The sequence below is a fragment of the Anolis sagrei genome, chromosome 5 (genome assembly GCF_037176765.1).
Source record: "Anolis sagrei isolate rAnoSag1 chromosome 5, rAnoSag1.mat, whole genome shotgun sequence".
Lineage (NCBI taxonomy): Eukaryota > Metazoa > Chordata > Lepidosauria > Squamata > Dactyloidae > Anolis > Anolis sagrei.
In genome coordinates, this window is record NC_090025.1 from 57,317,182 (window position 1) to 57,330,910 (window position 13,729).

Consider the following 13,729-nt stretch of genomic DNA (forward strand, 5'->3'; position numbering starts at 1 on the left):
GGGAAGAAAGATCGATTCACCTGGAACTATCTCTTTGAGCTTCCTTTAAAAACCCCTCTTTTTCTCTAGTTCAGGCCCTTTCTAAAGTGGGCATGCTTCGGTCTTGGTTTAATGCTTCATTAAAGCTATTTCTACTTTCTACTCTAGAGGAGAGGTAACAAGTTGGTAGTTTCCAGAGAATGATGGTTTTCTTTTTGTTTGCTGGGATATATTATTATTATTATTATTATTATTGTTATTGTTATTGTTATTGTTATTTTAGAAGTATTGAAGAGGAAGGGAAGGAGAAAAATAGTTTTTTCCCTCCTTCCCTTCCTCTCCAATACTTCTAAAATAATAACTCTCCCAATGCACGTGCACACCCTACCCACCCGTCCTTGCACATCTCCAACTCCAAGTCAATCCCACTAAATAAAAAGAATCAAGAAAATGAAGAAAACAAAGGAAAATCAAAAATATTAAACTGTGGTGTCGAATAGGGGAGGAGGAACCAAGATTGGCTGCCACATGGTCCCATAGTCGGGAATCCATGATGGCTGACTCTTTGCTGTTATGGGCACTTGAACAAACTGAAAACCCAGATGGGCTGAGGGAAACGACTAAAAATGGGTCCAGGATAAAGCCTAGAATTTATGCTTTATTCACATTATTACTACTTCACCAGTTCTTTTACATTTATTCCTATAGGAGACCTAAGTTATATTTGAGCCTCTTAATTTTGCAAATGCAAATGTTATATTTCCATTACAGAGGCATTGAGGCAAACCTGGTTTGAAACATGATTTGAATCTAGTTTGAAACCTAAAGTGTGATAAGTAACACCATGTGCATATCAGCCTACAACACCTTTACTACTTTTCTTCTATGTGTGAAGCTTATTTTGGCATTGCCATTCATGACTCTCTTCTCTCAGCTGGTGCTAGGTCCCATATTAGGGGTGTGTGCATGTGAATGTGTTGTTTTTTATATATAAATGCTGATGTCTTCATAGATAAAACTGTGCTCATATATATAGTATATAATATCTGCAGCAGACTTATTTTTTTCTGTTTACTCCACAATCTCCTCTTTAAAATGAAAGAAAAGATATCAATCAAACTCTTACTTGGATTCTAGAATATTTTAGTATAGTTGTGAAACAGTTTAAATATTCCCTTACAGAGCCTGGGAGATAGGAATGACAATTAATCTTTCCTGGGAATGGAAAGTAGCTGACCCAGTTGCAATCCAGGTGTATTTCCCCCTAATTTGCTATTCTTTCTGGTTCTTTTCTTAATTCCATTGTATGACATAGCTTCAAAAGTGCTGAATGTTAGAAGTTGAATTTTGTTTGAGGTCCACGTTCAGAAATGGATCTGGGTAAAAAGAAAGCCTTCTATACCTTTTTCTGATATACCTTTATCCAACAAGCTTAGAGCAAGGCCTGGGAGAGTTAAAAATGAATGTGTTGAAGCTCCTATATAGCTAGCAGGTATCAGGAATCTTTTTTTAAAAAGGCAAATATTCAGATAGGGATTGGAAGTATATACAGCAGTAAAAGGACAGAGGAGAAAATAAGGGGATTGTATTTTTTCCATATTGTGTGAAAACACGTGGGAGAAGGAAAACACAACACAGATGTCATCATCAATGTTGATTTTGTGTTCTTTGCAAAGTTTACTGTCATCCTAAATGCAGCCAGGAATGTGTACCTTTCTTATCAAACTCTTGATTTCTTGAAAAGATTTTATCTAGTGCCATTTATTTTAAGAGCCTGCAACATACAGTACACTATATTATCTTAAATACTTCAGAAAGCTGGTGTAATCTACATCAGAGTGTAGACAGTTGAGTTCTTTCACATTATCTTAAGGGGATATCCATTCCCCATGATTCCTTAATTTTTTTGGTAATTCCAAGCCATCTACATTTTTCATTGGCATACAGTTATCTTTGGCAGAAACCTTAATAGCTGCTGAGATGTAGGAACGACTTACAACATTGCTTTACCATTAATATACTCAAAATTGCCAAGATTGTCTCATTTGGGATCTTTTCTGCAGCTACCATAATACTTATATTGGCAGTGTCTAGGAATATTTCAGAATAATCTCAAATTTCTACTTATTTTCTCTGGTCATAGTGTGCATACTGAAAGGTTCACCATAGGCCATCTTCTTAATAACAGCACACTGTGGCTTGGATCAAATAAACACACTGTCAAGATGCAAGGCACCAGAAGTGTATTTAAGTAATTGTTTCTGTGTGATGGGAGCCATTATTTTGTCCCCACTTTCTCTCTTGCTCTGTAAGAACAGTTTGGGGGGCCCTGGTTAAATATTTCTCCCCGCCTCCTTTTGAACACTAGGATATTGCACAAGGAAGTTCAGGATAGTTTATTTTGCACTGTGCCCCAAAGTATTATTAGTATTATATTTATTTATACCCTGTTTTATCTTTCCCAAATGGGACTCAAAGCAGCTTAACATAAAAAAGCATTAGTACACAATTTAAAATATATAAATATACAAACATTACAACAGAACTAAATATAAATAGTATTAAAAATCAGTCAAAAACCATTCAAATATATTCAATGTATATTCAAGGCTAAATCCACAGCACCTCCCGATTTGATCTTTAAAACCTTCTTCTTTGAAAGCCTGTCTGAATTGAAAGGTTTTAGCCTGCCCCCAGGAGAGAGCAGGGAGGGGGCTGTTCTGACTTCCCTGGGCAGGGAATTCCAGAGTTGAGGGACAGCCACCAAGGGGACCTGCTCTCTTGTTCTGACCAACTGAGCTTGAGATGAAGGTGAGACCTAGACAAGAGCCTCCCCTGAATATTTCAGGGCCTGGACAGGTTCATACAGGGGAATGCAGTCAGCCAAATAGCCTGGACCTGATCCATCAAGGACTTTAAAGGTCATAACCAACACTTTGGATTGTGCCCGGTAACAGACTGGCAGCCAGTGGAGCTGCTGCAACAGCAGGGTTATCCGCTCCCTGTAGCCAGCCCCAGTGAGCAACCTGGCTGCAGCTCTTTGGACCAGCTGAAGTTTCCGAGCACTCTTCAGAGGCAGCTCCTGGGGATCTCAAGGCCTGGGCAAGTTTGTACAAGGAGATGTGGTCAACCAAATAACCTGAACTGTATAGGGCTTTAAAGATCATAACCAGCACTTTGAATTGTACCCAGAAACAAATTGGCAGCCAGTGGAGCTGCTGCAACAAGGGGGCTGTTTGCTCCCTGTAGCAATCCAATTAGCAATCTGGCCAAAACTTTTTGGACCAGCTGAAGTTTCCGAATACTCCTTGAAGGCAGCACTACATAGAGTGTGTTACAGTAATCTAGACCAGATGTAACTAAGGTGTGTACCACTGTGGCCAGATCTGGCTTCTCAATGAATGCACATAGTTGGTGCACAAATTTTAATTGTGCAAAGGCCCTCCTGGCCATCATCGACACCTGGTTCTCCAGATTCATTTAGGTTTATTCAGTTTTGTTGTATTTTTGCTGCATGGACAACACAGCTGCTATGAATACGTTTTGTGGTCCATCTAAGTAATTTTTCTATGTCATGAATGGTATATCAGCAATAATTATCCAGGTGTCTGGGAACCGGTTTGTTATGAACTTTTGGAACATGACATTCAAAAGGTGGTAGTGACTTATAATGCACATTAGACACCTTTCTTTCTAGTACTATCCAAACTAAAATGCAGATTCTGGTCATAAAGAAAAGCTGTGCATGTTTTGTTTTGAAAATGTAGTGAACAGTAAATTAAAATTTCCTGTTGAAATAACTAATAAGCTCAGAGCAAGTGCATGGCAGTATATAGTTGGAATGCTGTATTTTATGTACAATATTAAATTTGTGGAAGCTTAAACTTGAATTACACTAATTGTGGAAATGTTTTAGAGGGAAATGAAATGGTTTCTTTACATCTCTGCACTCCTGCAGCGTAGGCATTCTGGTACTTTCCCTACAGATTTAGGAAAGCAAGCAATGCATTCTCCCTGGGGGGTTGACAAGACTGGGCATGTGCTTGATCGCCTGATTTTAAACTTTCTACAGATAAATTACTGTATAATTGTTTCACCTCTCAATCAGTATTTTCTGGTCTTTCACCATTTCTGTGCTTTAGCTGTTTCAGCATTTTCGGTTTTTGTACGTTGTCTAAATTGTCAGTCAAATTGTGATGCTAAATTTCAGTGAAATTAGAGATATATTAAGCCTTATTTATTATTTTAAGTCGTTGCTTCCCTTTGTGAAAGAAAGGGTTGTGTTCAAAGACCTCAGGCATCCTAAACAACATTGAGGATTAGTCGAGCCATATTTCTAAGGGCTGATTTTTTTTCCAGACTTATACATGAGCATATAGGGTACTTTCTTTTGCACTATGTTCAAGTGTGGAGGTGGTGCCACACCTAATTACAGCATAATTACAGTATAATTCCTATCATGTGTATTTGGAACTAAGTCACAATATATTTGCTGAGATTTTCTAGAACATAAAAGTAATTGAAGTAAAGCTTATAGAGATGCACATTCACGTAAACATTTCTTCTGCTGACAGATTGGTATGGGCTAACAAGACAGAACTCCTATATGTTGAAGCAATGTTGTATGTTTAAAATACTTGTCAAAAAGATTGTATCTGTGGTGAAAATATATTTGGAATGTAATACATTAGCTTTATGCACTGTAAAAACAGAAAAAAATAAACTTGATTAGAAAGGTAGAACAATACTCTTCTAATTTCTATATGCGTGCATTTATTTCAATGAGAAGCAAAATAAGCAGAAAACCAATGCTCCAAAGTTTTTGCTCCAAAATAAACTGTTTGTATGATTCTACTCTTAATATATTTAAATTAAGCTCTCTTTTTGTATTTAAAGCTGTCTTTTGGGGAGATATTGCCTTAGATGACGAAGACTTAAAAATCTTTCAGATTGACCGGACAATTGATCTCACACAGCATTCCAATGAGAGAGACAGACACAATACAGGTAAGCTGCTAAAGATTTTGATTGGTTTACATAAAGAGAACATTCTATATTAAACTTTTACAATACACTTGCTTTCTTATAGACTGTAATACAATTTCTGGAAATAATCTTATTGATGTGATTTAAAAAGTCATAGAGATATTCAGATTGTGATGCATTTGTGATTTGATTTCCTGATGCTTACGGTGGGGACTTGACTTTTTACAATCAATTCAACATTATTTTTTTAAAGTACAATTAAAGGCAATCCAAAACCAGCAAAGGGTGATAGAAAGAGAGGCCACACTCCACAAATCAGCCAAGTTAAAAGATTTATAAAAATAAAATACGTGGCAATGAAACACCACATCTATAACTCAAACTAACTTTCAGAAAATCTTCTATTCCTTTATGAGAGGAAGAACTTTCTTTCAGTGACTTGAATTTGTGGTCAGGTTCATGAAGGAAGAAGTGATCTGTTAGGTATCTTGACCTTATATTATGCAAGATTTACAGGACTTTGAATTGGGCTCAGAAATGGACCAGAACCCAGTGAAATAGAGCTGACAAGTGTCCAATGCTGACATTTAAGGAAAATAAATTGGTTGCCAGGGCCATACATGCCCTGTTATTTATGCATATGTTGTCATACCACCAGCAAACTTTGACATTTGGCACAAAGACTAGCACCCATTCTGTCCATCTTCCACAAAGATTTAAAGATGTGGATGTTCTGCTGTGCTTTTGACTAGACAATTCCCCTGATGACTTTGCCCCCAGCTAGAACCCAAATATCTTGTCCTCACATTTGCTATTGTTTTGTATTCAAAGTTATAATCACTCTATCTAACATTACCCTCTATCTTTGCTGTTGCCAATTGACTTATGCACTTTATCCACCAGCCCTATCCCCACAACTGATTTGCATCAGTCCGCCCACCTGTGCTCAAAAACTGATCATTATTGCAGATTCATTGGTTGGTGTGTCCTTTTATATTTTGTTATGATGTTTTTATTTGTTTTATGCTGTTGTTTTTGTATTTTAATGTATTATATTTTAACTATGTTGATCGGGATTGTCCCCGTGTAAGCCACACTGACTCTCCTCGGGGAGATGGAGGTGGGGTGCAAAAATAAAGTTGTTGTTGTTGTTGTTGTTGTTACTACTACTATAATGAAGGGACTTCTAAGCACATACAGTTAACTGCACTTATAAAGCACCCTTTACAGACTGGTCACTGGAGACATGAATTAAAATCTCAGTTAAGCACAGATATCTCTATTGCGATACAACAAAAATGGTATCAATACAAATAGACAATTCACAAATAATTTTATAGTCTTTCTTTACAGACCTAACAATTTGTCTATTTGTATTGATGAATTAAAATCTCCCATCAAAATTCTGTACTATGAAATGATACGTTTTATTGATTGGCCTATTGGCCGTATCAAAACATTTAACACATAACACATTTAACACATAACACATTTAACACATAGTCATACAACATACAACGCTCGTTATAAGAGAGGTTAAAATAAAAGAGGTTAAAATAAACAAACTGTTGGCAGATCCCGTTCAGGTCAAATATCTATGAAAATTCTGTACTAAATGCAAGTAATCAGATGGCAGAAGTTGGGAGGAGAAGAGCGGTCTTGAAGAACATGTACTTTTTATGTTAGTAAACATTTGATCTAAACAACTTATTGAAGTGAATAAAGTTATTTATTTTATTCACTATATTTATACCCTATCCTTCTCCCCCTGAAGGGGACTCAGAGTGGCTTACAAACTAAGGCAAAAAAAATCAATGCCACATCATGCACATAACAATAAACATTGTTATGTACACAATAAAAAAGCAAACAAGTGCTCTCATTCACATTAATCCTGTATGTAAAGTGGTAAGCCTTCAGCTATGTTGAATTCCTATGGTTAAATCTGCATCGAACCAGTGCTCTGTAGTTGTCCTTGGACATATATTTATGTAGGTAATGCCATGCTGGTGATATCTGCAGTTACAATGACACACTTTCCAGTCTCTGTCATGGGAATTGTAGCACGAGAAGTGCTGACTGTATACACTGAGAATCCTATCCTGCATACAAAGACTAGGAGAAATAGGACTGCAACTTACTGGGTTTTCCATGGGAAGAAATTCCGGGAATGGCTTGTTAATACATGGCAGCAGCTGTGTAAATAGTTGGCTTATATTAGCATGTCTGGAAAGTACAGTGCAAAGATGAGGAACACCCTTATTAGTAAGTGTTAACTGTAGCAGAGACAAACTGAGCTGTGCTGCATTCCAAATTTGGGGAGAAATCGGCACAAACAACTGAAATGAAATTAATATCCTTTTTGCACTTTCTGGTGTCTCCCAACAAAGTATGAAGGGTAGTTATGCAGTTCTGTTTCAAGTCAAGCCCATACCTGATAAAAGAAGAGGGAGATATGCTACATACCTTCTTGTCTTTGCCTACCCCTGTCATTAGACTTCTTCAGTAAATCAGAGGATGCTATCACAGAATGAGTTGGAGGAAGGGGCTCTTTTGATATTCTTTCTTACTTTGGCGAGAGAAGTGTTCCTATGAATTCTTTTAGGATGTTTAATCAAGACATAGTAGTATAATTACAATTTATCATTTTAAAAAGCTTTTTGTGTAAATCACGGAAAATATGACCTGTAATCCTTGCCTCCAACCAAGGCATTCCAAGTGAGCTCTAGTTCATTCTTTTTGATACCTTTTAGATAAATGTTTTTGTGCTTTAATTTTAGCCTCAGACAAAAATGATTCCAATTTGCAATGCAGAATAAGAACAGGGAAACTTTAAGTCAAATCTTTGCTAAATATAGTTAGAAATATGGAACAAAATGACCCTTGCAGTGGTTCCATTTCTCTTCTGTTTTTAGTCAAGCATCAGAATTTCCTATTTTGAAGTTCTTCACTTGAATTTGGGTGGCTAAATCAACAAACAAGGTGAAGAAGTACTTGGAGATAATGTTTGGGGTTGTTTCTTGTTTCAGGCTAATGCCTGAAGGAAAGGGCCAGTAAAATTTCTCCTGAGAGCAGGGCATCAGGACCATGGATAGCTCATTATGAAGCTGGAGGCATTCATAGAACATTGAAGTGTGGATGTTGTTTTAGCTGGGATTTGGAACCAACCTGAGGTTTCAGGGTCTTTCCACACAGCCATATAACCCAGAATATCAAGGCAGATAATCCACAATATCTGTTTTGTACTGGGTTATCTGAGTCCAGTTCAAAGCATATGATGTGGAATTTTATACAGTTATGTGGAAGAGGTCTTAGTCTTGCCATCAGGTATGTGTTCCTTGTGCAGCCTGCTGAGGAACAACAGGCTTAAAGGGTAGACTTGGCTCTGGTTAGGACTTGGATGGGACTGCCAATGAATACCAGGTGCAATAGGCTATATTTCAGATGAAGAAACTGGAAATAGCTAACTCTGAATATTCCTTGCCTAACAAAATTCTATGAAATTCAAGAGGTTACCATAAGCCAATGGGCAATGTGCATCCTATTTCCCAGATGATGGCACCATCAGGGCTACATGTCCCTCTTGGTTCTCCAGGAGATAGCATGAAAGGCAAGAGGGATCCCCATGCACAACCAGAGTTTTTGAGAAAAAGGCCTCTGATTCAGAGGAGTAAATTAAAGTTCCTTGGACCAACAGGTTAGGTACTGGGGGTCTTGCTTGTGAGATATATGGTGGTATAATGCCTTGTGGACTCTTTCAAAGACTGGAGTATCTTTTTCCTTGGCTTTCTTAAGTGCTCCCTCGGATAATAAAGGGACCTGACAGATTTAAAAATAAATAGAAGTGATTTTAGTGGGCATTCTTTTCTTGGGTACTACATTAAACAAATCATTGGACCTTCTCCCCGAAATCTAACTCAGTTTTACACAAGTTGATAGCATTGTTATACTGGCAATAGGTTGCTCCCTTCACATGCAAAGGATTTGTCATTATATCACATCTTCCACTCTCAATAGCTGTTTCTGGGCCATAGAAATCAGTTCTAATGGAGGCTTTAGGGTCTGAAACGCTATAGTGTAAGTTTATTATAGTATATTGTTTATATTACTTAATGTGGGAATGAATATGTGATATAATAGAAGAAAAATCTTCACAAGATGCATAATTAAATCCCTAATTTATTAAAATAAAACTTGTACAGATGGCACAACCAATTACAAAGCACTATATAGTTGCAAACACATTTACATCATTACAGGTTGAAACGGATTTAGAGAAAATATACAGCCTATTCAGTGTCTGTTTTTGTGTATGTTAAATTCACCATGAATTTATGGGCACTTGTAGTTCTTAATTTAAAACAATTCATTTTGAAGAAGATGTAACCCAGAATACATTTTCAGTAAAGCAAGTGCATGTTCTAAATTAGTAGCTCCCAACCTTTTTTTGACCAGGGACCACTTGACTAGGGACCATTCTCTAACATTAGTACCAAAAGGGTGCCAAATCAGTTTTTCATCAATGTTAGATTTGGTTTGGTTATTTGGGGTGCTGATTCAGAAAATTGGATTGTATAGACCACATCAGCTCTAGTTCCTGATGGAGAACATATGCCCTCCAATAGTCACCATCTGTTTGTCCACAGAAAACCATATTTAATAAGCCTTGGGGTTTCATGAGACCAGTTGCACTTGTTGTAACGGTGTAATAACGGTGAGATCGCGGACCATATTTTAGTTGTTGCGGACCACTGGTGGTCCATGGACCACAGGTTGGGAACCACTTTTCTAAATTTTGTCCTCAGTGGGATAGTGGTCACCAAAAGGCCCGGGAAACTATTTATTTATTTATTTATTTATTTCATATCAAAATCATTGCATAAATTAGTATAAAACTGATAAAAATAGAAGGAGCACAAGCAGCTAAATATCTTTAGACCAAAAACAGGCAACAGCATCGGCATTGTCTGTAGCCTCCAACAATTCTTGCTCTGTACATGATGCAGGGCATAGTGGACAGACATACAGATGCGGAGTTGTCTGTTTTGCTCCATAGTCACACAAGGTGGGGGATTCCTTTAGGTAGTGCCATTTTGCCCGGTTGTCTTTTGGTCTGCTCACTCCGCTTCTGAGTCTGCTCAGGGACTCATTGGCTTACAAGTGGCTTACAGTTCACATCTTCCCCACACCCATTCCCTTTCACACTACACAATTATGATTCCACTTTAACTGCCATGACAACATCCTATGGAATCCTGAGGTTTTCAGATTTAGTGATAATGGTGATGGTTAGATAATACCTACCTTAGCACTATAAGAGGATGTTTCAACTGAGAAATGTTCTTGAAGAAAAGGTACTTATATATTGCTTCTTCTACTGTGATTGTCAGCTATCCACGATTAAATGACCTGACCGGCATTTCTCCCAACAGCAATGCAGGTCAGGTCATTTAATTCAGTTTGTTATTCAGAGATCAAGAGATGAAACATTCATAACTTTGGAAACAAATGCATCATCTATTAGTATCAATACATAAACCAGTAACTAAAGGAACTAGTATCAGTTCAAAAGTTGGCTGTGCTGTCTCTCCCAGTTTTCTCCCCCGTTCATATGTACCTCTCTGGAGACAGTCTATGTATTGTGTCTATTTGGATTTCTAAAAGATTGCTCTTAATTAACACAGAGGTAATTAATGGACTATTTTGAATACATGCATTCATTTTTGCTTATATTTTCTTGAAGCCACCTATCTGCTTAACACAGTAACTTCTTTGATCTTTTCATAGATCTCAATTTAATATGGTAATAGACTTAGCAACATGTCCCTCTTCTTTCCCTCAACAAATAGTTTTAATGTTCTTTGAACTATTTTTCAGTTTATTTTGCTGACAATACACAAAGCAAAGCAAACATCTTCTTTGACTCTTCAATACCAGTGATTGACTTGATTATCTTGCATTTTTACTTTGATTCATAGGCATTTCAAACAGTGTTATAATTATCCTGTCATCTTTTACAATATGCAGCATCTCTCAAATTAGTTTTCTTCATGCCATCTACAGGAAACATAATTGTTGCAATAACTAGTATAATGCCTTTAAAAAATGAATAACAATGCATTTTATCTGTATGTTGATCAGGCTTTAGTGTAAACTTCATCTACTTAGAAGTAAGTCCTGCTGAATTCAGTTTGACACACTTTAAAGTGGATAATATGCATAAGATTGCATTATTATAATGCAATTCTAGAATTACTGATCCATGAATAAGCCCTGTTGAAGTCGGTGAGATTTATTTCTGAATGTTTGTGCATATATACATGAATACATATATGTTCTATATATTTGACATATATTCTCTCTGCACACACACACAATTTTGTCAAATTCTTCTATTCCTTTCTCTTATGTTTTTGTTTCATATATTATAGTCTGAAAATGATTGTCTCAATGGGCATTAAATGTTTTTGGTCTTATTCAGTGCATAGTGATACTCACAAAACAGCTAATGCTAAAGGAATGTCCTAGAGTATTGCCTCATTCTCTTAAAATCTCAGCAAAAATTCGAGAAATGTTTCTCAAGGGGTCCTGCCACTATGTGACAGTGTAATAGAAATAATTAGACAGATTACGGAGCAATTGTGTAAATGTGTTTGCCATATATAGTACTGAGCACTTTGTTTTACGCCTGTGAACACTGTCATTTGGAGAGCTTGTATGAAGATTACATGTCCAAAGAATTTGGAGAATTGCTAAAATGGCCAGCCTGTTTTCCATTGAGCCCTGTGCATCTTTTATTGGAAATGAATTGAACACAGTGGACTTACCTTTTGAAACAACATGCACTGTTTTGTGATTTAAACCTTTAGTTTATTCAAGACTTCCTATAATATGCTTCAGGGAGAGTGGTTTAACAGTCGGTAATATTTTTATTAACAATAGGAATCAAAACAACAGGTATTTTGTGAAGCTGCTCAAGAATAAATAGCTTCTTAGTGTGTTGTCGAAGGCTAGATTGGTGTGAGTTTTCCAGGCTGTTTTGCCATGTTCCAGAAACATTCTCTCCTGACGTTTCACCCAGATGTATGGCAAGCATCCTCAGAGGTCATGAGGTCAGTTGGAAACTGGCCAAGTGAAGTTTCTATATCTGTGGAATGTCCAGGGTGGGACAAAGAACTCTTGTTTGTTTGTGATTGTTACAAATGGCAACCTTGATTAGCATTTAATGGCCTTGTAGCTTCAAAGCCTGTTTGATTGCTGTCTGGGGGATCCTTTGTTGGGAGGTGTTAGCTGGCCCTGATTTATTCTAGTCTGGAATTCTCCTTTTTTTGTATTGCTCTTTATTTACTGTCCTGATTTTAGAGGTTTTTTTAGTATTGGTAGCCAGGCAGCAGGCAGCCAGGCTTTGAAGCTACAAGGCCATTAAATGCTAATCAAGGTGGCCAAATGCAACATTCACAATTGCTTCAATAGGTAAGAGTTCTTTCTCCCACTCTGGACATTCCACAAATATATAAACCTCACTTGCCTAGTTTCCAACAGGCCTCACAATCTCTGAGGATAAAAGGATAAAAGTCTCAGCTTTTGAGACTCTTCAGGATACCAATTCTTTGGCTATTGATGCTGGAGTTACTAAACTATCTGATAAATTATCCATCAGGGATTTGTAGTATCTTATAGGGTTACAATTATGTCTATAATTTAAGATGTATCTTGGTGACATTTTAAATTTTGCAATGAAAATCACCTTTCTAGTTTCAGAGTCCATTTTAAACTTTTGAGTACTTGCAGAGTAAACAGATGTATAAATCTCCACTTCCCCAAAAGAAAGGCATGGCATACCAGTCATAGTACAAGATTGCCAATGTCAATGACGAAAAGGGCAATCCTTCAGATAGTATTTAGATGATATAATTGTTGTGAATTGTTGGAATACCAAAGTTACACTGGCTGACATTATAGAATGTGCACTGAAAATACTTTAGATGGCAACTTTGTTTATGTTTCATTCTCGGTCCCTAAAAGAATTTGAATGTTAATTGCCCCAAGAATCTTCTGCAATGTTAAAGCTACATTTTGTCAGCTGCACCCAAGATGAAGAAAATTCTCTTTTCCACACTTCAGTTTAGTATAAACATGGATGTATACAACTTCTCACTCGATTTTCTCATTTAAAAGGTGGCTTTGGAGAACGAGGAATATCAAAAAAAAGTGATGCCCTCCATCAGCTAATAGACAGGATAAGAAGATTTGGTTCAGGTATTGTACATCTCTTAATTTAAAGTTAAAATTTACCACACCAAAAATGGAAATACTGTGAAACCTACTCTTGTCTCCAGCCCATATATTTCACTTGTGTTTACACAAAAAGATGTGTCAGCTTCATTCAGTAGAAGGACACAACACATAAGCACAAAGGAATGTGTGCAAATTGTGTCCCTCTGCTGGGATCAACAGAGCAACTTTTATGAGTTGGACAATTCTGCATATGTGTAGGCAATGCAGACTCATTTTCTTAAAAGTACCCAGTCAGGAAGTTCTTCCTAATGTTCAGGTGGAATTTCCTTTCCTGTAGTTTGAACCCATTGCTCTGAATCCTAGTTTCAAGGGCAGCAGAAAACAAGCCTGCTCCTCATTCCTTATAACATCACTTCATATTATATTTATACATGGCTATCATGTGTCTTCTCAACCTTCTCTTCTGCAGGCTAAACAGACCCAGCTCTTTAAGATGCTCCTCATAGGTCATGGTCTACAGACCTTT

General features: G+C 37.0%; 1 protein-coding gene across 3 annotated transcripts in view; it reads left to right on the forward strand.

The window, feature by feature from the left end:
* Nucleotides 1-13,729, forward strand: part of TLL1 (tolloid like 1) — a 143,075-nt gene that overhangs the window by 76,923 nt on the left and 52,423 nt on the right. For all 3 annotated transcript variants that reach the window (XR_009631630.2, XM_067468712.1, XM_060778743.2), the window contains exons 3-4: nucleotides 4,876-4,986; nucleotides 13,144-13,224. Coding sequence is in view for 2 of the 3 variants with exons in the window: in XM_067468712.1 (XP_067324813.1) it covers nucleotides 4,876-4,986; nucleotides 13,144-13,224 (192 nt within the window). In the remaining variant the exon portion in view is untranslated. The remainder of the gene's footprint in view (nucleotides 1-4,875; nucleotides 4,987-13,143; nucleotides 13,225-13,729) is intronic.